Below are 27489 nucleotides of genomic sequence, written 5' to 3' on the forward strand. Positions count from 1 at the left end.
CCCCCGAAGGGGTCCACTGGGGCCCTCCACCCTCGCGCTGCAAGGCTGGTGAAAGCACAGCATAGCCACTCAGTCGCCACCTGCTGGATCTACTGCCGACTGGGAGAAAAAGGGACCCCAACCGCCCACCCTGTTCCTGCACTCCCGCCCGACCTGGACCCTGCCCAGTAACCCTGCCTCCTGGCGACTTCAAGCTCGTTTTGTAACTTCAGCCGGCTGCTCTGTTGTCCTTGCAGGAGAGCTGTCTGCACACCAAGCTGAGGCCCCATCCTGTGCCTTCTTCCTTTCCCTCCTTCTTTAGGATGGACTGGTGACTCTTCCTAATGGTTTGTTTAGTTAGTAAGCTGTATGTACTCTTTCCAGTCTTTTGATGGACAGGGAATTACAGCTTAATGGACCAAAGTCCACACGTATCAGTTTCCCACCATCCTCCCTCACACACTACTTCTTCTTCTCCCTTTAGGCCCCGCAGACACTGCTTTCTTCCACGGAGTCAAGTCCCCACACCGCTCACAAGTCTACCACTTTCTCTGCACTGCCCTCTCCCTGCATCTCAGACCCTCCATCTGGGACCACCTTCCTTCTGCCAGAAGCACCATCTTTAAAACGTTTAGTGCAGGTCTACTGCCAGCAAACGTGTTTGCCCTTTGTGTGTTTTATTTAAAACAACAACTCTTTTTAATTGAAGAGTGACAAGAAAAGTGCACGAATTGTAGCATAGCCTCCCATCAAGCAAGTGCACACAGATGAGGAGCCGTGAAGACGCCAGCCCCGCCCCTCACCACCGTGTTTCTGTGCACTAACAATGGACTACCTGAAACAGAAATAAATAAAACAATCTCATTTACAATGGCATCAAAAACAATAAAGTATTTAGGAATTAATTTAACCAAGCAGGTGAAAGATCTGTAAATTAAAAAGTTATAAGACATGGATAAAAGAAGCCGAAGACTCAAATAAATGGAAAGATATCCTGTGTTCATGGATCAGAAGAATTAAAACCATTAAAATGTCCATACTACACAAAGCCATCTATGGATTCAATGCCATCCCCATCAAAATTCCAATGGCATTTTTCACAGAAATCAGAAAAATAATCCTAAAATTCTTATGGAACCACAGAAGACCATAATAGCCAAAGCATTCTTAAGAACAAAAAACAAAAGCTGGAGGCATCACACGTCTGGATTGCGAACTATGTTACAAAGCCAAAGTAATAAAAACAGCATGGCACTGGCATAAAAACAAACATAGACCAATGAAACAAAACTGAGAGCCCAGAATGAAACCCATACATACACGGTCAACTTATATTTAACAAGGGAACCAAGCTATTCAATGGGGAAAGAGTAGCGTCTTCAGTACATGGTGCCGGGGGAACTGGATATTCACATGAAAAAGAATGAAGCTGGACCCCTGTCTTACACCACTCACAAAAACTAACTCAAATGGATTTAAGGCTTAAATGTGAGACTTGAAACCATAAAACTCCTGAAAGAAAACAGAGAAAAAGCTCCTTGACACTGGTCTTGGGAGCAGTTTTTGCACGTGACACAGAGCAGAAGTGAGTGAATGGGACCACGTCTGACGAACAAGCTCTGCACAGCAACGGAAGTAACCAACACAGTGAAATGCAGCCCGCAGAAGGGAGGACGTATCTGCAAGCCAGCCATCTGATGAGGGGTTAATGTACAAAATACACAAGGAATTCACGCAGCTCAACAGCAAAAAGACAAATCACCCAATGAAAAAACAGGCAAAGACTGGAACAGGCATTTTCCCAAAGACACACGACGGCCATGAAAAGATGCCCAACATCCCTAATTATTAGGGGGCACAAATCAGAACCACAGTGGGATGTCACCTCACACCTATCGGAATGGCGATTACAAGAAAGATTTTTAAAAAAAGTGCTGGTGAGGATGTGTGTGTGTGTGTGGGGGGCCCTTGTGCGCTCTTGGTGAGAATGTAAATGGGTGCAGCCCCTGTGGAGAGCACTATGAAGGGTTCTCCAGAAATTAAAGCCAGAACCACCGTATGGTCCAGCAGTGCCACTTCAGGGAATATACCTGAAGGAGACACAAAGTTTTCTCTAAGCACAACTTTGGACGTGTTCCACAAGTTTTGATACGTCAGTTTGTCATACTGAATTGTCCATTAAAAACATCTTTCCATTTTGATCTACGTGACCTTTTTCATGGTCTGGCACGTGGCTGACCTGGACAAAGCTCCAAAGAGCAGCGTGAAGAACAGAGCGCGAGCTCCGTGGTCGCGAGATGCAGCTCCACGCGCCAACGGCGTCAAGGGAGCCCGTCACGCCATCTGGACGTCACACATCTTACTGATTTTTTACATGCTGTGTTTCTTAAACATTTGTCATGAACACTGACTTTGATGTCTTAAAATTGTACAGTATCTTGATCTTTTTCCTCCAGGGCAAGAAAAGGGGGCTTTAAAACAATTTAGAAGGGGGAGGGTATAGTTCAGGTGGTGGAGCGCATGCTTAGCATGCATGAGGTCCTGGGTTCAATCCCCAGTACCTCCTCTAAAAATAAATAAAATAAACAGACCTAATTACCTCCCCCCACAAATAAATACATTTTTAAAATTAAAAAAAAAAAATCAACTTAAAAAAAATGTAGCTCCTTTCCTGAGCAGTATTTTCCAGTATTTTACCATTTCTAAAAACGTCAGTGTGAGGCATTTTACCCAGAGCACCGGATACACCTGCGGGCTCACTGCTGTTTCTTCCCCACTCCTTCTGCTCTCAACACCTCCTCCTGGGCCCCTATTCCTGCTTCTGAAGAAGCTGCCTTACAAGTACCTTTGTAGGAGGGATCGTGTGCAGATAGCACCTTTACTGTTTGAAAATGGTTTCTGAAACGTTTCCCAATTCTTTATTTTTAGTAACTTTGAGATATAATTTACATAAAAAAAATCCCCCTTTCGAGTACGCAATTCAGTGACTTTTAGTCAATCTACAGAGTTGCGCCAACATCACCACTAATTCCAGAACATTTTCATCCCTTCAAAAAGAAAACCTGTAAAACAACAAAACATTTAAAAAATAAATAAAAAACAAAAAGAAACCCGTATGCAGTAAGTCACTCCCCTTTTCCCCTCCTCCCACCCCGGCAACCCCTCATCTGCTTTGTGTCCATGGATTTGCGGGTTCTGGACGTTCCCTGTAAACAGGACCCATCTGTGTTCCAGGTTTGCCCACTGCGGGGCATGGCGGGACTGCCCTCCTCTCCACAGCTGAGCCACACTGTTGTGTGGATGGACCACAGGTTGCTTACCCCTCCACCACTGATGACGCTCAGCTGTTTCGACTCCTGGCTCCACGAACAGTGCCGCCTGAACGCTGCTGTGCATGTGCATGTGGATGCGAGCTTTCAGTCCTCCCGGGTGCACACCAGGGAGGGGAACTGCTGGGTCAAACGGGAACCTCAACACCTGTTCCACTGAAGGTGCTGTGCAGGGAACCCCGTCTCTCTCAGCGCCTTGTTGGCTCCACCTCTGCTGCTGACGCCCAGTGGGTGCTGGGAGTCGGCCTCGGTTCCCTCCTCCCGCCGTGGGTGGGCCGTCCTTCCTCTCTGGCTGCTTTTAGACTATCTTTGCCTTTAATGCCCTGCGTGTGTGTCCGGCTATGGCTTCCTTTTTACTTCTACTTGGGATGTATTCCACCTCCTGAATCCTTTGTGCGTCTCTCCTCCCAGGATTCCAGACACGAGTTAACGAGGCCGCCTCCTTCCAGCCACGTGACTGGTCCTTCCTCAGGTCCATCCCCTGGAGAACGGCTTCTCCTGGATGAGGGAGGCCCCACCCCGGGAGGCTGCAAGCGGGCACGAGACCAGAGATGCCTCCCCCCTAGGCATGCTCCCTCAGGTCCCCACAGTGGGGACTGTCTGGGGCTGGAACAGGCAGTGCCCCTCAACAGCACAGTTCACTTCTGGGGCCCCCACTTGGAGGGCCTGCCTGCCTCCAGGGGTGCTGGGTCCACCGGGCAGCCCTCTGCACCCCAGGCCCCGTCACATGACTGCCAGGACCCGAGCAACTACGGGGGGGCGCTGCAGGGCCCAGCGGTGACTCCAGGCGCCCACGGGGGAGGCCGGGCTCGGGGGCCGGCTCCTAAGAGGGACTCACGTGACAGCTGCGGTGGTCATAAATACATTTATTTCATTAGAAACGCACAGCTACAGTGCTGGGAGGTCCCCCTAGAAAAGCAGGAAGCGGGATTGCCATCAAAATCGTTAGTCGTCTTCGGCAGATACCTGTTCTCGTTACACTGGGAGAGCGCACAGCAAAGGGCTTCTGCTCCTCCACTTTTTTTTCAATTTTCTTTTTTGTTATAAACACCATAGCAAATTAAAAAAAGCTGTCTGAACAGAGAAAAATATTGTAGTTCTCGATTTCCCGCGTGCACTGATGCGACCGCGCTGTGCTTCTGCTCCCGCTCCGGGCACGGCAGGTGCTCAAGGAACGGGGCCCCGGGGGCGCTGCGGGGTGTTCCTGGACGCTCTCCCCCGCGGGCGGGGCACCCAGACGCCCTCCAGCAGGACACGCGCAGCCGCCTCCTGCGAAGCCGAGGGGCCGGGCACGTGTGGAACGAACGGTGTGGTGGTGGGAGCCGGTGGCGGCCCCATCTCGGGTCCTGTCTGGCCAGCTGGCCACCTCACTGGATCTGGATGGCTCCGTGCTCAAGCTGCATCTCGGGCTGCAGGGTGGGCTGCAGGGAGTCGGCCGTCTGCAAGAGGGGAGAGAGGGCGCTTTCCATCAAAGGACCCACCATGCACGCCCAGGCCGCTCACTGCTCACGAGGCACCGGTGGTTTTCAAGCACCACAGACACACCCCCAAGCTGGGGTCAGCCCTGCTCTGGGAGGAGACCCTCCCAGGACCCCAGCCGCTCCCAGCAGCTCCAACAAACCTGGGGCCACGGTCCCTCCCTGTGCCCATGCCCTCAACGCGTGCTCCCTGGCTCCTGCGGCCTGTTTCCCATTCCCACCCGTGCTTCTCCCTGGGGATACCCTCCAAGGGGGCGGCATGTCCACAGCTCTTAAGTAACTGAAAGGAAAAATACAGTTGTGGAACAAGTCACTGATCATCAGTCTCAACCACAAGAATGGGCCCCAGACTCAGGCATGGAGTCTCTTCAGAACCCCCTAAGCTGCTGGTCAAAGACGGCATCACAAAGATCGGGCTCTCAGAGGCGGGGTACCAGCTGCCTTGGCAGGAATCTGGGCTGGAGGGGCCGGAGGGTGACACTGAGGAGGAGGCAGAGAGAGTCCTAGGGGGCCGGCGCTCCAGCTCTGCAGCCTGAGGCTGCGCCTTCTATGTGCAAATGTCAGTGACACACAACATGGCGTCCCCTTAGCGGTGTCTCCCTGCTTCAGACAAGGGACTCAGCACAGGCCTTGTCCGAGCCATCCCCCTCAGCCCACGGGAGGGCCTGGGCTGGTGGAAGGACAGACAGGGAGTTTCTGCAACAGGGAAGTGGACTGGAGAGAGGAGAGAGAGGAGGCTCCAGCCCTACCTGGTGGGCTGCAGGCCCCTCCCCTTGAAACACTGGAAGAGGCGGTCTGAACCCAGGAGCAAGTAGCAAGGTGTGGGCTGGGCCAGGGATGTGGGGCCGGGGGTGGGAGGGACCCACACTCTGATGGAGACGACCCCTCTTCCCTCTGGTCCTCAAAACACAGCAGGAGACCTGTGCCTCAAGCAGGAGACAGTGGGGCGGGAATGCAGAACAAGGCCAGGCACAGACGTCCTGTGCCCGCCCCCTGCCCAGGCTGGCGCTCGCTGCCCTCCCCACGGCTGCTCCCCGGAGCCCACTCCTCCCATCGGCCAGACCCCTACCGCAAGTTCTGTGGGCTCCCTGCAGGCCTCGTGCCCTCTCTGTCCATCTTCAGAGCGGCCCTGCCTCTGTGGTCACCACCGTGTGAAACCAGCAGTGTCCAGGCCGTGGCCACGGCTCAGGACAAGAGCTGGAGGGGCCTGGGGAGAACGGGGGCTGCGCCTCCTCCAGGACTCACGTTTCCAAACTCTGGGCCAAACTGGGACTTGTTGTGAACCAGGATTAAGTCCTCACAGGACTGCTGGTCACCCTGCCGGCCACCTGGTCACCAGGCTCAGCGTGGACAACCTGCCTGGCCTGCAGGCCCCGTTCTTCAAGCAACCACCAGGGACACAAGGCACGCGACACCCAGCGCGGCGCCTGGCAGAGGGCGGGGGTGGGGGGGACTGCCTGGAAACCGGGGCTTTGATGCTAAGCGTCACGGCTGATGGCATGGAGATACACATGGACAGTCACACGGGCCGCAGAGAGGACGCAGAATGCACCAGAGGCGGGGCAGGAGCTGACGGGAGCTGCGGGCAGAGCAGAGGAGCCCCCGCCCACAAGAGCTACCGTCGACCTCAGCAGTGAGTCAGCGACTTGAACCTGCAGCCGGAGGTGTGAGGACATGGGCCCCAGCAGCCCGCGCTGTTCCCTAGGCGCCATCTCAGGACCAATCCTGTGCTCATTCTCATGAAAACAGGGACACGCCCTGACTTTAGGACTGCCCGTTTTAAACTCAATCCACCACCCAGACAGAACCATGCCGGCCCCCAGACCCGGGGGCCACGGTGCCGCCCGACCAGGCACACGGGGTGGGGGCAGCTCTGCAGACGTGTCAAACGTCTATTGCAGCAGCCCTCCCACCTGACGCTTCAGAAAGTGTCCAAACGGAGCCTGGGCTGGGTTTCCAGCACTCCTGGGAAAGCGGGGACCACGGGTGGTGAGCGGGGGGAGCACTGTGGGGGGGCAGGCACGGCTGGACCAGGGGCTCCGCGGGGAGGCAGATGGGCTGTCCAGTGCGGACTGACTGCGGGCAAGTCAGGCCTCAGGGTGGCGCTCCCACAGGAGACCTGCCAGTGGTGCCCCGGGGGCCACAGTGGTGGGGCCACCTGTGTTCCCACCACCACCGAGGAAAGGGCGGGGGCCGCAGAGAGTGCTGCAGGCGCTCACCCGGGCCCCCCACTCAGAACACAGCGAGGTCGCAGGTACACGGGGCCCCTTTGCTCTGGTGGGGGTCAGGGAAGAACTTAATTCTTGCCTCTAAGTTTATAGGTAAACATTTGCACGAGACAGAGTATCTCCACAACCAGGTAAGGCTGGTATCTGGGCCAGAAAACGTCCCCCCTTCACACTTTCAGGCACTTAGGAGAGACAGAGACGCAGACAAGCCCCGGTGTCCAAACCACGCGCCCCTCCCAGATGAACCTCCCTCGTGGGAGAAGGTCAGAGGTAGAGACGCCCACGTGTGCTCAAACCTGTAAAGCCCCAGGTCCCATCCACGCCCGGGGTGCCCACTTCCCAAGGAGAGACCCACCTGAGCCGCCGTGGTGTGGTCAGTCACTGGCGCCAGCTGGACGTACTGGACCTGGATGTCACTGCCCTGGAGGGGAGAGCCATCCACGCCTGTGGCAGCAGGGTCTGAAGAAGCCACGGCGATCAGCTGGGCCCCCTGCAGCACCTGCACACACAAAGCAGACCACCTTCAGCGCAGATAGCTCCGGGCGGAGGTCAGCACCGCCAGCCCCGACCCCAGGGAGAAGCGTCTTCCTGGCGAGCGTGGTGAGAGGTGCACAGGAGCATGTGTGAGTACAGTGGGGGGGGGGGGGCAGTTCCACTTTGCAAGTCACCTCCCTCCAATGGCCTCAAGCTGGGCAGAAGGAACAGCTGTTAAGCCTCAGGGGAGAGAAACCCAATCAGCTCCAGTTTCCAAAAAGTGAACACAGGGACCAGGCTGAGGGCAGGTCTCAGACTGACCGGCAAGCACAGTACGGGAAGACCCTCCCGGGATCAACGCCGTCTCAGGCTTGTGGGAAGGAGACCCCGAGGGCGGCTGGGAGGACGGGGAGACGGCGCATGTCCTCCACCTGCAGGCAAGACGCCTTCACCCAGCCCTCCGGGGAGCAGGGCGCCCGCAGAAACTGAGAGTCGGGGAGAAGCGGCAGCCCCCAGAGGGGACCAGTGCTGAGCGGGAGGAGCCCAGCAGATCCGTGCGCCACCAGCTCCCAGGCTCCAGGGGGCTAAGGGCTCTGGGCGGAGGAGCCACAGACTGGAGGGTAAAGCCGCGATCCCGGCGGGAGGATCCCACAGACCTCCAAGGAGACGGATCACGGACCCCCGTCCCACGCACCAGGGACCCTGCGTGGGTTGTGCCCAGAGGAGGCGGACAGACGAGGTCCCTGGGATGAACTCTGGGTGACCCCAACACTCACGAGCACCCCTGCCCAAGCCCACACCCGCTCGGCCCACCTGGTGCTGCAGCACTGGGCAGGCGGGCAGGCGCCTTGATGCCCCACAGGCAGAAGGGGCCAGGGGTCCAAGCTCTGCATTCGTGGGATGGGGGCTTTGTACCTAGACCGCCTCAGATTACACGCCCACGGGCCCACCTCCCAGGGTCGCCTGCCGGAAGCCGGCCTCCCACTATGGTGGTCAGAGCTGAGGAAGAGGGCAGATGCTTGCAGGGAGGAGGGGCTGCCCACTCCCGGGAGGGCGGGCGGGGCACACGCCATGGCAGTCTGGATAAAAACAGTCTGTGGTTTGAGACAGCATCCAGTTTGTGATGAGCGAAAGTGGAAAAAACGTAAATTCAATTTTCAGAATAAAAGATGGCAGGAAGTTCTTAACCACATCAGGAGTGGCGTATTCTCAGGGCCCGTGCATCAGGTGAGAGCTTGTGTCAGGCAGCAACGTGGCCCGACGGCTGCTAGGAGACTGGGTAGGGAAGGTGGAAGGCACGCAGCGGGCCCGGGACCTGGCAGCTGACTCTCAGGCTGCCCTGCCCTCGCGCCCGCCTGCAGGCCTTGGGCTGAACTGACACATGGGTGGTGAGACGGAAGGTGCTGACCTGGACCCGACCTCCCACTGGCAATAAGCCAAGGGGAGGCCACGCGCTCTGTCTCCTGGATCAGTGTGGCACCCGAGGTGACAAACCCACTGGACACCCACCCGGGCAATCCTCGCTCCAGCAGGATGACCCTCGCCCCGGCAGGATGACGGGGCAGCTGTAAGACCACCAGGGTCTCCTGCAGGACGGGCGGGCACAGCTCACCTGGACTAGCCCGCAGTGAGGACGCAGCTCCTGCCTCCTTCCTGCTCACTGCGTGTTCCCAGCTCTTCCAAACAGGCTCTCTAACTGGAACGCGTGAGCGCCCAGGATGGTGGCCAGAAGCAGCACCTCCAGGCTTCCCGCTACAGCTGCCCGGGCTCAATGTGGTGTGGGAGCCCCTCAGGGCAGCCCTCGCTGGGGAGGTGCTGGTGCGGCCGTGCTGCCCCTGTACTTGTCTGAACAGAGCCCGTCACCTCGGCCGGGGGGACGGCCGAGGCTACAAAGGCGAAGCAGCAGACGAGGGGGGCCCTGGGTCTCAAAGCGCTGGCTCTCCCGGCGTGCCCACGCCTGCCTGGCTCTCCCGGCGTGCCCACGCCTGCCTGGCTCTCCCGGCGTGCCCACGCCTGCCTGGCTCTCCCGGCGTGCCCACGCCTGCCTGGCTCTCCCGGCGTGCCCACGCCTGCCTGGCTCTCCCGGCGTGCCCACGCCTGCCTGGCTCTCCCGGCGTGCCCACGCCTGCCTGGCTCTCCCGGCGTGCCCACGCCTGCCTGGCTCTCCCGGCGTGCCCACGCCTGCCTGGCTCTCCTGGCGTGCCCACGCCTGCTTTTCCTCACGCTCTGCCAATTTTGGAACTCTGTTAAAAACCCAACTGAGATAATGCAAACCTGGTGCAAAACCTAAAATAAATGCAAGGAGCCCGAGGACTTTTCAGTCACATTTAGAAACAAAATTCTGGATCCAACCAAGAATCCACCCAGACAAACACACACACGAACTTGAAAAAAACAACAACCACCCCTCGTGCTCTCACAGGACAGGCTTCTGACACAGCGTAACCGTGAGTGCGGCCTCGAGCAGGGCGAGACCGCTCATCTCGAGGCTTCCTGCAGAAGCCAAGGTCTCTGACCCGTTTCTGCTCTTCTGTCTGAACCCGGTGGGTTAAGGCAATGTAGTCAACTCAGCCAGGGGACTTTCCCAGACCTGGATGCTAACTCCCTGCGGCAGAAGGAAGAGGAGTTGAGAGGAAGACGCCCCCAAACAGTGGCCTGGAATCTTTTTCATATGTTTGTACAGCAAATGCCAGAAACAAATAATCGTGCTTAAACCTCTAAACCCAACCATGCACAGTAATTCACCTTTCCGGATCCAGCTTTGAGTTCTGCCCACGAGCAGCCGGTCAGCCATGAGCACAACTGGCCAGAAACCCACAGGCAAGCGAGGAGCAGAACAGAACAGAGCCCCTGGGGTGATCCTCGAGCCCGAAAGGCGAGGCCCAGCTTGGACACCTGTCACAGGCCTCAGGGCTCCAGCAACTGATGCAGAGTTTCACAGAAGCACCCCACAGCCCGGCCGGCAAGCTTGCACGCCCCGACAGGAGAAGGGAGACAGATTTACAGCTCAGAGCCACGGGAGACGCCCCAGGCACCGCGGCCTGGCCTGTGCAGACGCCGCGGGCAGGCGGCAGGGAAAGCTGCTTCTGCCGTGCGCTCTGGGGCGCCTCCCAGCATCGGGGCGTGAACCGCAAACTCAATCGGGGAGAAAGCAAAACAAAGCCTAAAATACAAGGCAAAACCGGAAGTCTGGAGATGCGTGGTGTCCAGCCCATCATTCCAGAGAGGGCGGCATTCCTGGGAACAAATCTTAACCATGTGTCTCAAGACCTTCCCGTCCCTGGGAGGGGAGAGGAGGGGAGAAGCTGACTAACGCAGCCCAAGTCAAATCCAGGGCCCTGCGCTGTCCCGTGGATCCGGGCCTCTGGCTTCTAGAAGGGCAGGTGGGGTGGGCAGGGCATGGGGATCCAGAGCAGGAAGAACAGAAAGGTTTTCATCACGCCTGTAGGTGGGCCATCCCCTCACTGCACTGCCGTCCGGCCAGAGGATGCACGCGGCCGGCGGCCGGAGGAGGACAGAGAAGGCTCCCCCACTGTCCCCCGACGATGCACACTGCCCCATCATTCTCTCTTTAATTTGGAAAACTCTTGGCACAGAACCAGGGAAATTACAACCGTGATCACTGGGATGGGACAAAAGAAAGAACTTCCAGGAAGACGTGACACAATTTTCCTACCGAGTTCAACTCCGTAGGAAGCTTTCATCAGGCCTGCTCCATTAACATCTGTGTCCTCTGGAAGACGCTAACGTCAACCAACTGCCCGCACGGTGGGGGCACTGTCCTCAGACCCTCACCCACAAGCCTGAGTGCGGACAGTGACGGGCAGACAGAGGGCCCCGGCGCAAGTGCACCCGCAGAGGCCACACGAGTCCTGCAGGACCCTGAATGTGCACCCCTGGGGCCACCTCCCCCGGGGTCACGTCCTGCAGGTGCTCCCTGGGAGAAGGAGCCTCCGGGCGGGACATGAGGACCCAGAGCTCAGGGCTCCCGCCCCCACGGCACCTGCCGTCCAAACCCGCCACAGCCGGTGGGCGAGGGAACACAGAGGGGACGCAACCGAGAGAGCTCTCGTGTGAACACGACAACCAGGCTGCCGTGCAAGTGTGTCCTGCCCTGTAAACACACAATCAAGTTCAGAGTCACTCCCAGGTTCACTTTCAAAGGGAGAAAGAACAAATGGGATGTGATCCTAAGCTTGAACGTCTTCTTCTGCAGTAACCCTGGCTGAGTGGCTGGAGGGCTCGCTGGGCCCCTTGTCCATCAGAACCCAGCTCAGAGCCTACAGCCCCGCTGCTCGTGCCTCCCGCCCCTGGACTGGACGGCCCTGTCCTCCCCGTCCAGTGCTGCTGACTACGTCCTCCTGGAAGCCCTGGCCCTGCAGCCCTGCAGCACAGGGGCCAGCTCAGTGCAAACTACGGCCCCCTCCTGGCCCGGACTCCCCTGTCTGAACTCAGACACCTCCCCTCTGGAACGAGCCCCCACAGTTTGCTGGGGAAGCTGGGGCCTGGGCAGGACAGGAGGGAGCTGCCTCGTCCCCGTGGGTCTCTTCCAGCTCCGCTCTCTGACTCAGACAAGCGAACCACTGGAAACACAGCCAGCCTTCAAGGGGCAGCCCCATTGGAGGGTCACCTACCACCCACCCTCCTCCGCAGTCAGAAGCTCAGAAAGCAAGTTCCTGGAGCAGGAGTGGGGGCCCTCCTTTCAGCAGCTGCTCAGACGGAGCCACCGTGTGCTGGCGCCCCAACGCCACGGACACTGGCCGAGCACCAGACGGGGTCCCCGCCCCAACCGCTCGCGGGGCAGCTGCCCCTCTGCACGCAGGCCCGTCTCAGAAAACGGGCAGTGAGGAAAAGCTTTGGGAAAACCCAGAGAAACCACTAAACCTTCCTCACGCAGAAGAAGTTCTACAGCTTGGACCTCGCCAGAAGGAAACCGGTGATTAGCCAGAAGCATCACCCTTTCAGCTTCTCCGGCTGTGAGCTTCATGCAAGTCACCTACACTTCCAGGTTATTACTCACGATTAAAGTTACCAGCGACCATATGCTACATTCTAAAAGGCTTAAAGGTAAAAGACTGTTTCAGAATGCCTCCAATTAACCCGTGTGCTGACAACTGACTGAGTGCTAACTTGGGGCACTCACCATCGCACCCCCTCGTCAACAAGCAGGCGCTGAGCACTGCGCGCTGGTACTCCACCAGGTGCCGCGAGGCCAGAAAGGAGCCAAGTTCCGATCTAGTAGTATTAAAGCTTTTTAATTCACCCTTGTAAACATGTATTTGAAAATGACGAAATTGATGAAAAACGATTCTGGAATTTTAAAAGTGATTCTCTGTCACTCCTCCTTGACTGTCTGGAGGCAAGGGGCTCAGGGCCACGGAACGTATCCAAGCAAGGGGAAGAGTCTTTGGGGTTCGATTAAAAGAGTGCTTCAGCCTCAGCTAACGAGCCTTCAGAGCCCTCGTCATTCCAGCAACTTAAAACCCTGGAAACGTGCCCGCAGGGGCCGCCACATCGCCCAGCTTCTGAAAACCACCATCACATCTTCCCCAGCCCAAACCTCTGTCCAGCCTTCTCCTGGCCTTGTCCCACCTGAAACAGTCTCGTCCGTCCCAGCTCCAGGGACAAAGGACAGGCCTGGAGGAGCACGCCAGGGTCGCCAGCTGGTTCTCATCCACCACGCCTGCATCTGCCTTCCTCGCTGCCCACGGGCCCAAGGCCGGTGCCCGCCCCCATCCAGCCCGCCCTGCGGGGCCCAGAGTCAGCGGCAGGGATGCCGGGCCCCAAGCTCAGCCGCCTCCGCCAGGTGGCAGGGGACACACGGTGGCTTGTGTGACTTTCCTAGGCTATTGTGTGGAACTACCCAACACCAAACTTACCCACGGCTGAGCTTTCATGGCTTAAATGGTATTTTCCACCATTTCTGGTAGAGAAGGCTTTCCCACAAGGGATTAACCCCCTGAGCTCCCCAGGTTCTCCAAGACCTCTGTGTTCTGGCGTGCGATGTGGGAACACATTTTCTTGAAGGGAACATTTTTATGAGAATTTTAGTGACACAAGGCTGAGATTGCTCTCCGGGTGTGACACACCATCCAAAGTGGACTAGGGCCCCTGGGAGCGGCAGAGACCGCTCCGCTGCTACCGATAAAGGCACCCTACACACCACCCGCACGCGCACACCACGCACACATCACATACGCACATTATACACGCTCTTCTTCTCATCCTCACCAAAACACTCCTGCACATAAAATGTTGGGTACTCCCCACCTCTTCTAATCTTTTTTCCAGCTGGGTTTATAAGCCTCATTTTATGGAAAAAATTCTGTAAGCTACTGAAATTTACTTTTAAGCAAAGTATAAGGAAAGACACAACTGCCAAAGAAGTGGAGAGAGGTTCAGAAGTCTCAAGAATGCCAAAGCTGCTCAGTCACACGCTGACAGTCTCAGGGAAGTTACCTCAAGTGCAAGAAGACAGTGACCTGGATGTGTCACCAGGCTGCCTTTGTTTAATACCCGCGAAGCGTGTGTGTGCGTGTATGCGTGCGTGAGTGTGCGCACCCGGTACACTCGTCATCACAGAGACGAGCTTTACCAGAACACACACCTCCCAGGGTTCCGAGTGTCCTGCCATTTTCCAGACACATCTTAGATAACATTAGCTACAGCTGTAAAGAAATAAAAATAAAAATCTACCAAAATGCTCGTCTAGTTGAAACAGTACTAAGCAGTTTCCAGATCCACAGAATAAACAGCATGACTAAAGCTCCAGTCTTTAAAGATTTCCCACATGGCTGCAAATCTCCCAAATACAGAGGAAAAAATTGACCCAGATTTGAAAGTTCCAACAGATATGACACTGCCTTGTGACAGAGAGGTGCCCGGCGAGCCTGACACCTCACCACACCCGCTTGGCCGGGCCTGGGCACCCCCGGCTCCATGCCAGCCCCGGTGCCTCCGGGGCACAGGGCAACGGGCAAGCAGCAGCCCACAGACCCGGCCCTGCTCTCCTCACACACTTCCCAGCTGGTTACCTTCCCCCCAGCAAAGCCTCCTACGAGCTGGGCAGAGGGGCACGCCACTGCAGTCCCCACAGAAAACGGCAGAGCACGGGGTGGAGCACAGCTCCCGAAAACCAAAACCTGATCCCTTGGTGGTGATGGCGGCAGTGGCGGTGACGTGAGTGGAGGTGACAGTGGCTGTGCAGCCCTGTGGGTGACATCAGCAGTAAGGATGCGGTCCTAGGGCTTCAGGAGTCAGTGAGAGTCGGGGTCTGCATCCATGTGGACTTGACATCCCCGCACGAGCCCAGAAGAGCTGGCGCCCACTGTCCACGCATGGAAACGGGAGTTACCTCACCTGGTCCCTGAACGCATCTCATGTCCTCAAAGGAAACACCACAGGAGGGGCCAGGACGTGGGAGTGAGTGCACGTCTGGCTCCAGAAAGGGACGCCGAGTCCCTGCCGGCTCCGTGCGTGGCTGTGGCCCACGTCCCCGAGTGGGGAGGGACCTGGTCTTCTTCTCCCCGCGGACACAGCCGCCATCCAGCCACACACACAGCCTCATGCTCGCCAGCCGGGTGGCGTCTGCCCCGCACACTGACTGCACGTGGGGCAGCTCAGGGCCAGGCGACCCCGGTCCACAGCCCCACGGCAAGGAGCAGGGTGATGCCCAGAGCAGAGGCCCAGGCAGTAGGCAGGGTGGCCACACCCCAGGGGCCTCCCGCCTGAGAGCCACATCACCCATGGGTGAGTCCCCGTGGCCTCACAGGAAAGGCCATCACGTCTCACTTGACACGCACCCCAAGTCAGCTCCTCCATCCCTGCAGAATGCAATCCCATGGCTCTCAATACTGGAGGGCCTTCTGTCTTCATTCTTCAGACACTTCTGGGAACGCATGCCAAATTAAAACCTGCACCACACTGAACACCACCTTGGAAAACTGAAACCCTCAGACAAGAACGCACCGTACACACCTGGCACGTTTACACACCCCTGTCTGAACGTCCCGCTCTCATTCTGTGATTCCCAATTGGGACAGGCCACCTCTGCTGGGAGTCCCAGGTCTCCCTGCTGCTGACCAGATTTCCTCCTTAAGGCCCGTTCTCCATTCAGACTCCACAAGCCCCTGGACTACCTGTGGAGGCACCCCACCCCACACCAGCCCGTTTGCTCACAGAGACACTGAGCAGGGAGACAGTGGCACAGCCGTGTGACCATCCTTAGTAACGCTGATCCCTGCAGACCGGGAATCAACATGAAGCTGATGAGACAGCGGGTGGGGGGCTGAATTCAGAGAGCAGTGACACCCCAGCTTCTCCGCAGGCCTTGCTAACTCAGGGGCCCCTCTGCCCCAGAGTCGAGGAGGCCATGGGCACCTCTTCCCCCACCTGCACTGCAACCGTCCTGCCGGGAAGATGGAGGCCACGTCTGGCCCGAGGGGTGGGAGCCTTTGGGCACATCCTCTCATAGGCCAAGAGAGACAGGGGTGGGAGGCTCCCATTCCAGCCCCGCGATGCTCTCCGTCTGCTCTGCAGGGACATCGAGGCCACTGGGGGTCCTGTGTCTGGTGCAACATCATTCTGTCTTGCAAACATTGGGTCAACTTAGAAAATGAAGCTGTTATGAGCAGGCTAACTTAACAGGAAATAGGACAGGCAAAAGAAGAGAGAAGAATTTCCACAAATGGGAAATAAGAAAAGATGAGCTAAACAGATTTACCAGGAGAAAGCAGTTTCCTCGGAAGACATACTGCTGCTTTAAATCTGAAAGCAGAGTTTCCTTTAGGGATGGAAACTCCCTGCGAGTCCCGCCTTCACCTGAGCCTTCACCTGAGCCCCGTCTCTGACAGGAGCCCCCAGGGGGCCGGCAGGGGGGACCCGGCGGCGGCAGGCAGGCAGCGTGAGATCCTACAGCCAAAATCAGCCAGTGGTCAGTGAGTTCCCACTCAGGGGACAGAAGGCGCCCAGAGGGGAGACGCACGTATTCTGCGCTGAGGCAGCTGAGAAAGGGGCAGGAGCGAGGGGGGTGAGGCCGGGGCAGGCGGGGGTTGGGGGGGAACAGGCCCTGGGGCCGGAGGGCTGTCATGGGGGGGAGGGGCGGGGAGCGCGGAGCAGGCTCTGGCCTGGGGGCTTCCGGGGTCCCTGCTGAGCTGGCACGGGGGCTGGAGCTCGCGCTCCTGCCCCACCGGCCCACGTGGGCCAGCTTCTCTGGGATGAGGTGCCTGTGATCAGACACAGAACACAAAACTAATGTAATATACAGACCCGATTATATTTCAAAAATCCCAAGTGGAATTTTTCTCCAGCACAGCGACAGAAACAAAGGGAAAATCAAAGTAACACACGTCCTTTTCTCCTGAATCAAAGTCCAGCGACATCTGACACTGAGGGTAAAATCTCACTCCCAGTAGAAACACAAACCACCAAACCGTCAGAAACAAAGAGATGAACGGCTGACACGACCCTGCCCCTCCTGCCCGGAGACAGAAAACCTGCGAGACGGCCTCCAGCAACACCCTCCCACGGAGGCGGCCCAGCGAGAGAGAGCAGGGTGCGTCTTCTAAATGACGCATTTCTTTGGCTGTCTGGCTCCTTTCCGAGGCAGCTACGTTCTTGTTAGGTATTAATTCTGCTTCAGGACTCTGATTAAGACCTCATGTGTACGTAGACGAAACTTTCAAACTAAGAAACTTCAACTTAAATGAAGGTCGCGCTGGCCCCAAGGCGCTCCGAGGGCTCAGAAGGAGATACGGGGCGCGGCCATGCTTCAGCTCTGCGCCCAGGGACACAGCCCGCTTGAGGCAGACAGGCCCTCGTCGAGGACACGGGGCGCGCACCAGTTCTGCGAACAAGGAGTGCTAGTGTCTTGAGAGTAAGCGAGCTCCATGTTTATGGTTCGTAAGTTAGCTTTACCAAAAAGGAAGACCCTCCAGCATCTCTTCCCTAATTACTCAGAGGTCACAAACATCTCTTTAACAGAAACCCTTCAAGAGGACACGGAAACGTAAATCCTCGAGGTCATCAGAAGTTTCACTCCATCTGAGAAAGCAGATCACTCCCGAGAATGCCTCGGTCAGGGCTTCACTTTGCAGACGATTCACACAGGCGAGCTCCGTGAGGGTTTCCGTTACTCTTTTTGATCAGACCAGAAAAGAGGGCAGTGGTTGCAGTGTGACAGTGACGTACGCGAACAAGACCTACCTCACCCTAGCACACGGCTGCACAGCAGCCCGGAGCCCTGCCGTCCACGCCCAGTCCTCCAGGGCCCCTGAGGCCCCAGGAGAAAAGTGGTGCTTCCCGGGGCGGATGCTGCACCGCCTCCCAGTCCCGCTCCCTCCCCGCGGTGACGCCAGGCCTCGGGGCCCTGGGGAGCACCTACCTGCCCATCCTGTCCCACGTGGTGGATCTGCAGGTTGCCCTACGAGGTGGATGAGAAAAGGAGTGATCAAGGACTATGACTTCAAGACAAAATGAACGTCCCCACGCCAGCTGTGAAAACCAGTGGAACCAGTGATGTCCATTTTGCAAAGACTGAGGCTCCTCTAGTGATCAAGACCCCAGAACTAAACACTGCAGCTGAGTTCACGGGCACTGCTCTTCTTGTAAAAACACACAAAACAAGTCAATTTTAAAAAGAAAAAACACTGTACCCATCCCTCCACCTTGACCTCAAATGAAAACTTCATTTTTTTCCTTTTAAAACAATGTTAGACTCACAAAAAGAATCAAAAGCAGCCCAGAGAGGCCCGGAGCCCCACCGGCCAGCTTCCCTGGCGGGGACACCTGACACATGACAGGGCACCAACCCCGGTGACGGTACATTGCAGTTAGCCAGGCCACAGGCCTACTGGGATCCCACCAGCTGGAAACTCATTTTTATTTGTTTAAAAAAGAATAACTCTTGTTTTAAGTCCGGTAGGGTCTGCTAACTGTCTCTTTACAGATATCCTCATTTTGACACAATAATTACCTAGTTTTTAAACGAACAAGGTAAGGTCTTCCTGTGATAAGAAGGCCTACTGTGTATAGTAACTTTCTTTCCAAAGTGATCACTGTGCTATCAGCAACTTCTTCTAATTCACTGTACTCAGTTCCTGCAGGAAGCAAGGACACTGGCTTACACAGAGGAGGGACTCAACTATGAAAACTGAAAAGGAAAGCGACGTTGATGCTGAAAAACTGAAATTCAAGATTTTTTAGCAGCAGCAGTGTAAAAGTGGGTGCACACTGACTTCTCCTTTTCCTGCCACATCAACTTTCCTCCTTTCAAGTGGCCCCCAGCGAGTTAAGCGCTCTGGCTGGATGTGTGCCCCTCCAGTGGCCTCCCACTGCCTGGCCTTGGAAGGTGTCCAGCACTTCCCCAGAGGGCTCTCCACTGACGCCTCACCTGCCCCTCACTGCTCACTTGGGGACACCTGAGACCCACGAACCACAGCCCCAGGCAGGCCGGCATGAGGCCCGCCCACACCGCTCCCCACCCGGGAGCAGGCCCGGGCCCCACACGGCACGGCTGGGAAGACTTGCACACCTGGCAGTGCATGGGCCGGGGAGGACCCTGTGTGCGTCCCCACGGGCAGTAACGTCAGTGAGGACTGCAGGCGGCCGGGACAGAGCCACAGAGAGCTGCCCCAGAAGCTCCCAGGACCTGCACGTGCCGGTTCCACAGAGCCCCAACCTCCCGCACGACGGGCACTGGTCCCAGCTGGCGCCGAGAAGTGAGGCTGGGGAGGTGAGGCCGCAGTTCCAGGGCCGGGCCCGCCCGGTGCTCCTCCCACCCCAGGGGCGGGAACCCCGCTGGGGGCGCAGGCCCGCATCTCAGTCAGGGAGCAGGGGAGCGGGGCGATCACAGGGCAGTTCAGCCAGGAGCAGGACTCCCCACAGCCAGGGTCGGGGCCTCAGGGCAGCAAGGGAGGCAGCTGCGGAGGGCAGGTGCGGCCTGGAGCCTGCGCCCGGCAACGAGAGTCAGGTGGTGCCCACCTCGTGTGACCGGGCGCGGGTGCAGGAGCCAGGGGCCCAGACTCACCTCGCTGTCCTGCGTGATCTGCACCTGCTCCCCCTGAGGCACCTGGGCGATGTGCAGGTGGCCCTGTGGGATCCGCAGGAAGAGAAGACACCAAGAAGCATCAGAGGAAAATCGAGACCAGAGCAAACAAGAAACACCCTCGGAAGTGTGGCTCCTGACTGTCCACTCACAGTCCAAGGAAAGACAGCTGAGTCCGGGGCGCGGCATTGCAGGGGTGCAGTGTGGGCTTATTAACCAGCCGCTGGAAATCAAACTTCCAGTGTACGAAGGGAAGCCCTGCCTAGTTCTTAAAGGGGAAGTGGGGCCTAGGAGAAACCTGCTGGATCTGCGAACATTATTAAAGAAGCAAATTTAAGAATGAGGTGGACATACAGGAAAGAGAGGAAATCAGAACTTTCCAGAAACTAAACTGACACCTTTTTAAAAGTGATATTATCAACCTGAAGGGACCAGAACCCCCCAGACTGTCAGGTGGCGTCTGCACGCTCGGGGCGTGAGGCCACGCAGCAGCGCGTGACAGGGGGTGCCTGTATCTACGCAGAAAACACGTCAGCCAACTGCTTTTAAATCAGAGATGGATGTGACTATTTAAACAGCCGCAGTAAACATTAATAAACGTGGCTTCAAAGCATCTAACTCAAATGCATTTGTCTTTGTAGACTCAGGCAGACAATTAGTTCCTGTAAATGTCAACTTAGATGAGTGAAATGAATATCCATTATCTTGTTTAAAATTCCACCTTCATCAAAATGGACCTTAAAATAAACCACTGGACAACTTTCTGCGGCCTTCATTTTACCAGGTCTAGGTGGCCCCTGCGTCCAACTCACCTGTCCTGGACTTCTTTCAAAGAACTTCCTCCCTAGGGAGGCAAAGGCGACAGCCTCTGTGACTGTCAGTTAAACAGAGACCTCACTGTTTACAACTGCGCCATGTCCCCAGGAAGAAGAACCCTTCAAAGTGCCCCTCACCACTGTCCGGAGGCCCTCCCTCTGCAGACAGTGTGCTGAGCGCAGCATCAAACCAAGGCCGCCTGGGGTGGGAACCAGGCTTCCAGGAGGCAGCCGGCAGGGAGGGACCCGGCGAGGAGGCTCCCCAGAAGTTCGGGCCCCGCTCTCCCGGGCCACCGCACCCATGAAGGGCCGGCACTGCACAGGGCCGGGGAGGCAGACTGGGAGGGCTCGCCATCTGCTGAGGGCCCGTTGGGGCCAAGGGCACATTGCACAGCCAGGGCACGCTCCAGTGACGACGGCCACCGGCTCTCTCCAATGGCCCTGGGGCGAAATTACTTCCCCGCTGGGTAAAGGGGGCCTGTGCTCCCGAACTGAGAAAACACCTCTCATGCGCCCACCATGTCTCCCAGGAGGACAGGCAGATACAGGGACGCTCAAGTGGCCTGAGAGCAGCCGCGGGTGCAGCACACACAGGGGAGCCCCCAGGGGCCGGCAGAGACATCCTGAGACGTGCGAGGCCACCCCTAACTCCTTCCACTCTGAAATGGCACCTGACCCCATCCCAAGCTTCCGGTGCGGCCCAGACCACAGGGGGAGCCCTCAGGGCCCTGCCGCTCCCGCGTCCCGGCCCGCCCTCCCAGCCCGCCGGCAGAGGGTACGTACTACTTGGACCTGCCCATCCTCTCCGATCTGGTGGATCTGGACCTGCTGGGCGTTGGCCAGCGCGTAGTGCAGGGCCTGTGGCGGGGGCTGCTGCATCTCGCTGGCGGGTGGCGGCGTGCTCATCATGGTCTCTGCGGAGAAATGCACCCGGGGCTCAGCCCTCTGTCCACGTCTGGCTTCCTCTCCCCCAGCCCCGATTCCCACGCAGAGGAAAGGCCCGTCTTCGCCCCCAGACTCGCGCTGTGCAGGGATCGCTGGCAGCAGCTGTCTGATGGCTGAGAGCGCTAACCTACACAGCCACGTCCACGGGGCAGCCACAAACATGCATCCCGACCGCTGTGCAGGGAGGCTCCTCAGACGTCACAGCCAATGGGAGACAGGACGGAGTCGAGGCCAAACCCCGTCAGGCAGCAGAAGGCAGTGCGCGCGCCGATAATTCAACCAGGGAAGCGAGCCCCACCCACTCACTCACAGACCCATTTCCAGCAAGTTCACAAAACGAGATACATTTGTTTTGATGTGTTGTGTATTCGTTTTGATTGTAACATTATCTCAGTCAGAAGAATTTTATTAAACACAACATTAAGGACTCAAAAAATTTTTTTCATTTTCAATGTATGTTCGTATTTTTATTGCAATAGATGATGGTTTAATAAAAAAACTTCTAAAGATAAAAACATACTGCATCAGAATGACCTTCTGTGAGAAAAGCGGAACACTGACAGAAACGGAAGGAGGAAAAAGAAAGATGTAAACTGTGTGATCATTGAAGAAAAGGCTTCTCGTGTGTTTTTTAATAGCTCAATGGGGCCAACTGACATGGGGTAGATTCCACTAAATACCTTTTAAATAACTAACACAACAACATTAAAGCGTTAGCACCTGTAACACGTCAGAAACCTCGAATTTAAGTCACTGAATTTACCGCGTAGTCAGTAACTCCCTGTAACCCCTCACGTGAAGACCAGCCTAAGCTCACGCTCTGGGGGGAGGGTTAGCTCGGTGGTAGAGCCCGTGCTCAGCACGCAGAAGGCCTTGGGTTCAATCCCCTGTACCTCCGCTGAAAACCAGATAAACCTAATTACCCCTCAAAAACAAAATTAAAAAAATTAAAAAATAATAAATAAATAAATAAATTCACGTTTCACAATTTACACTGACATCAAAGCCCAGTGCAAAAACTGCCTCGGTCACTTGCCTTGCTCGTGATCAGAATCATTCAAGAGCTGCAGCCAGTGACGCGGACAGGGGCCGCATCGAGCGTGGCCCAGACCGTGGCCCCCAGCAGTGACACAGGACAGGCTGCCCCCTTGGGCCCTACCCGCACCGGGCAGCTCCACTCTGTGTCCAGGGAGACGCAGCACAGCGGCACGCGGTCAGCAGGTGTCCCCTGCAACCGCGAAGCGCTGGGCACGTGAGTGCTCCTGGGCCCCAGGGGGGCTGTAGGGAACGTGCCCAAGGCGTTTCACGCAGCCAACGCGGCTGCCTCACACGCCGGCACACACAAAGGCTGACACAGTGCGGCCAGCAAGGAGTGTGAAAAAGAAGCATTTTAATGAAGTTGATTTTTTAAAGTCCCTTGAAACTAGTGATTTTATGGTTTGTGTTCAAACTGGCAGAACTAACTCAGACTTAAACAGACCAGTCTCGGCCCAGAATCTCACTTAGAGCGTTGACTGGGAAGTGCCCTTTCTGTCTGCTGATCATTCAGGAGAGGACAACCCCAGTGGAGCTACTGCCGCTTCCAAGCTGACAGACTCCTGGCTTAGTGACACGTTCCTGAGGAGCCTGTCGCCAGAACAGCCGTGAGCACAGAGAGGAGGACGAGACCCCAGGAGTCCCCTTGACAGACCACCGCGTGTGCTTTACTGAGTTTTAGCCAAGTACGCAGTGCATTCAAACAGAGAAACGGCAAATCAACCAGAAGTTACAAAGCAACGTTCTCCAAAAATGTTGATAAGAGAAGAATGTGTTCTGTGTTTCTCTCAAAACTCCTCGGTTCCAACACCCGAGAAGCAGCCCCCGTCAGCACGGTGCCCAGGACTCCCCATCCTCCCCAGACACCTACCTCTAAAGGCCCAGGGAACCGATGGAGCCATCTCCTGCCAGAGCTTCCTAAAAAGCCTCACCATGAATCCCACCCCTCCCCACCCACCACGCTGTGTCCTGGGCGCGGAGACCCCGGGGCAGGCAGCCACGCACCACATGGTGCCACCTACATACCGAGAGAAGGACTAGCAGGGCCCCTCTGGGCACGTGCCCACTGCTCGTGGATCTTCCAAAGCCGCCTGGGGCCGGCCCGCTGACAGGGCTCCGGACAGAGTCCTTCCAAAGGACCCGTCAGAGACACGGAGCCTGCCCAGCCTCAGCCCTGGAGATGTCCTCCCGGTGGCTGCTCACCGCCCGCAAGGCCAGCGGCAGCCCTGAGAGCTGCTCAAACCCACAGCGTCTTGGGAGAAACACTGACATGTTTATAAACAAAGAAAAGAGTCACTGAAGACACACAGCTATCATTAAACTAAATTACTGTCGTGCAGCTGAAGACGCTAACAACCGAAGAGAAACAAACAGTAATGCACGAGAGGAGAGAAACGGGGCGTCGCCAGCTGTGACGCTTCGGAGATCAGACCCGAGTCTCCAGCCACGGGGCCAGAGGGGGTTCCATCCAGGTGGCCGGCCCAGCAGCCCAGCCACCACCTCGGGACCCAATGCCCTCGCTGCTCACACGGGCTCCAGACCAGCTCGGGGCCTCACGCAGGTGCAGGCCCCCGCCCCGATGTACTCAACCAGATCTGACTCTACGAGGCTCCGAGGGGCCCGCCCGCAGGCCAGCTGGGAGAAGCCCTGCTCCGCACGTGTCCCGGCGCCTCCAGAGACGGGATGTGCACCGAGTGCTGCCGTGCGGCCGCGGGAGGGGACGACAGACCGGTCCGCGCTGGCCTCTGCCTACCCTCTCAGGACCGCAGGGCCGCCCCCAGCAGACCGCCGACTGCCACCTAAGTTCCCACACGCAACTCCCAATGGTGAGAGGAAGGCCCAGACTCCTCGCCGACAGACCCTTCAGTGCAGGCCACCCCCAGAGGCCGTGCTCAGGCCCACGAGACCGGCCACCTCAGGGCAGTCAGGGCAGGGCAAGGCAAGTATCTGACAACCACCAAACCGCCGAGGAAAACCGCTTCCTGAGGTCTGGCTCAGAAAGAACGAGGCCCTGTGCGGACTCCAGGTGACCCAGTTTGCTTCCAGAACCAGAGTTCCGGCCCCCACTGCCTGTTGCCGCCCCTGATCCCGGCCCCGACTGTGGTCAGGGCTCAGGTCTGAGAGCTGCTGCCAGGAAGTCTCTGCCAAAGTTGAAAACTGTTTCCGTGAAAATATCTGGAGACGTCTTGGGTGACAAGCAATGCTGGACTTACTGTCGCTCCTGGTGAACTTTTCCAGGAAAAACAACCCCTCCTTTCAACACCTGAAAGAAAAGTCTAAGAGTTCCCCGCTACCTTGACATGAGCACAGCGGAGGCCCTGCCCCCGCACAGTAAGCAGCGTCACCGCGGACGCCACGCGGGCGGGACGACGACAGCGCGCCCGTGCGGGGGCGGTGAAGCGGTGCTCCCGGAGGTCCTGCCCAGCCCCTCCTCCTGCCCCGGAGCCCAGGGCACCCCCCTCCCCCTGGGAAACTCCCACCGGGCACCTCGGGGGCTGGGCACCTCGGGGGCCACGCACGCACAGAACCACGCTGGCCTCCCCGCCCATCCAGAGCCCCACGGGGCACCACCCAGCCGCCCCACACCGCGCACCTGCGGCTCCATAGGAGGAGGAGGACGGGGTTCTCCTGGAGAAGCTCTTGACAGCCAGGCTCTGGCCCCGTTGTTTCCGCCGCCAAGCCGTCCGACACTTAGAGTCGATGCTCTGTTTGATTCGATACCAGTCAGATTCCGTGATTCCAAACTTATAGAAGAGATGACCTGCAGGACACAGGGCAGGAGGCTCCATGAGGCTGGTGGGGCACGAGCAGGCAGCGCGATGGGGCCGGGAGACCCCTCAGCCGAGGCTGCTACGTGTGACCAACGCTCTCCGCTATTTATTTTCCCAACTGTCTGATCTGACTGCCCACATCAGCCGGAGAGGGGCAAAAAGCTAGAGGCGAGGCCCTTACAAGCTTGCTGGATGCTCCATGCTCCAACCGCCCACCCGAATTTCACGTGCGACACCTCATGCCCGGATGTGGAGGAAGAAGCCAAGGGTCCCCACAGTCTGACCAGCCCAGCTCGGTTCTCCTCGGTTCGCTTGTGTCTGCCTGGCTGCTTCCTTCCTTCTCCAAGTCTGGGCTCTAATATGACCTCAGAAATACTCCACTCAGCCAGCCTGTCTGACCCTACAGGGCCTCCCGCCTCCACCCCATCCAGGTCCTCTAACACTTTACAGAACTTCTGTATCTACTGGGTTCACGCTGTTTCCCCCACAAGCACAGGGACCTCTGTTTTGCTCACCCATGTCGGCCAAGAACCCAGAGTATCCAGGCACATAAGAGATGCTTGAACACTGCTGATGAAAAGGTGATCACGATTACCTGGAGACCCTCTTCCATCGCCACCCAAGCCTGGGCCGGCTGATCAGCCCTGCCTCCTCAATCAGAATAAAACGCCGTAAAGGCAGAGATCATCCTTACTCCCTGGAGTCCCCGCCCCCCGGCTGAGTGGGCGTCACCTCCACGGGACCCAGAGGGCAGAGCCGTCCTGCAGTCTTTCAGCGTCTGTCCCGTGCTCAGCACTGGCACCCGCACTGTCGCCCCTACATTACACTGAGCTCTCAATGTGGGACCCGCCAGCCTACGAGACCCCTCACCAAGGAGGAGGCGGGGGTCAGGGAGGCCACCAGGGTGGGTGGCCGACGGAGACCCCCCCCTGCCTGTCCGCCCACTGCCTCTCAGTGGACCACCTCTCACTCCTCCTTGTGCTGAATCAACAGAAAGTAACGGTCAGGAATGTGGGAATCACAAGACATGCTTTTCAACAGGGTGACCCCCTCTCTCACTGGTCATGAAGCTTCACTGATTAACGGGAAAATAAATGGATGAAATTCAAAAATTTAATAATAAAAAGATTGAGCTAAAAAACTTCCTGTTTTGACTAAGAGCACCAAGTTTGGACCATGTGCTGAGAGACAAACGGGTGCCCAACCCCTAAAACCTGCTCTATGGAGACCGAGACACTGAAACAAACAAAGCAAAGGAAGCGCTTATTTTCTTAAGCACTGCAGTCAGCAAAGTTTCTTCTGTCCTGGAAAGACACTTCTCGACTTTCTGTGAGCTGATGCTTAGGACATCTTTGACTCTAAACAGAATGACAACCAAAATTTCTATACTCTAGAGAGAAAAAAAATTGGGTTCAGGAGAAGCAGGATTTTCAGGAGCAGAGAGCAGAACCTAGGCCGTCTCTGCCCCTCTGTCCTTCCGCAGAAAAGGAGACACAGAGGAAGAAGCAGGTCTCTGCTGGTTCTCAGGTCTTCTCGAGAAGTCAGAGGCGTCAGTCAGTCAGCATTTACTGAGGGAGGGCGACATGCCTGCACAGCTCTCAGCGCAAGGGGAACTCACAAAGTTCCAGCTGGCTACCAACTTTGGTGACAAGAGACTGTAGTCGCAGGAAGGAGAACCCAGCTATGAGAAGTGCAGGTGTCCAGTCACCGGGAACCCGAATACTGACTGTAGCCGCAGGCACAGGACAAGCCCGTGGCTGACCACAGCTGCACAGGAGCGAACAACCAGCAGAGAAGTGGTGGCGCGTGGCACCCAACCATCTTATCAGGTGCCAGCTCCAGCACGGACAGACACCCTGCAGACCACCCTCCGACCCCTCTCGCCTTCCCACCCAAGGGAAACACCTTCCGGATGCCTCCAGGGATGCATGAGGTTATACAAATTTCCAGAACCTGTCGGCAACGCAGAAGGACGTGTGCAAGGCACACGCGGGTGCACGTATATGAGAAATGAGTGAAAATACTGACACTTAAGTTAACTTTGCAAAAGCCGATTTGCCAGTTCAAAACCTGGCTTACGGCCTTCGAAGAAGAAACATACATTCGTGTAGTTCTACATTACCCATTTTTAAATTCTTCTAAGACATTTTATTACATAGCTCCTTCCAGCAGCAACTCAAGACTCCAACTGGATGGCAGATACCCTCGCGATGGATGCCAAGAAAAACTGACTCAAGAATCAGCAGCACCCACGTCCCCCTCCCCCGAAAGAGCCGTGGGGCTGGGAGGCCACGGCGGGCCCGCTCTGCGTCGGAAACCCTGTGGGCAGGCACCGCGGGCCAGAGCCGGTGTTTGCTCTGGCCTCTCAAATGCACTCTCCATCTTTTCTGAC

The 27489-nt window shown here is 57.1% G+C and overlaps 1 protein-coding gene across 7 annotated transcripts in view; it reads right to left on the reverse strand.

The window, feature by feature from the left end:
- Positions 1-4159: 4159 nt before the first annotated feature.
- Positions 4160-27489, reverse strand: part of BANP (BTG3 associated nuclear protein) — a 74939-nt gene continuing 51609 nt past the window's right edge. For 3 of the 7 annotated variants that reach the window (XM_074349274.1, XM_074349268.1, XM_074349269.1), the window contains 6 exons: positions 24920-25087; positions 21130-21260; positions 19514-19585; positions 17870-17908; positions 7370-7513; positions 4160-4747 (listed from right to left, as the gene is read on the reverse strand). In XM_074349274.1, the coding sequence (XP_074205375.1) occupies positions 4676-4747; positions 7370-7513; positions 17870-17908; positions 19514-19585; positions 21130-21260; positions 24920-25087 (626 nt within the window). In that variant the 3' untranslated portion in view covers positions 4160-4675. The remainder of the gene's footprint in view (positions 4748-7369; positions 7514-17869; positions 17909-19513; positions 19586-21129; positions 21261-24919; positions 25088-27489) is intronic. The other 4 variants (XM_074349275.1, XM_074349271.1, XM_074349272.1 and 1 more) reach the window with 3 other exon arrangements.

This window comes from Camelus bactrianus, chromosome 21 (genome assembly GCF_048773025.1).
Source record: "Camelus bactrianus isolate YW-2024 breed Bactrian camel chromosome 21, ASM4877302v1, whole genome shotgun sequence".
Taxonomy (NCBI): domain Eukaryota; kingdom Metazoa; phylum Chordata; class Mammalia; order Artiodactyla; family Camelidae; genus Camelus; species Camelus bactrianus.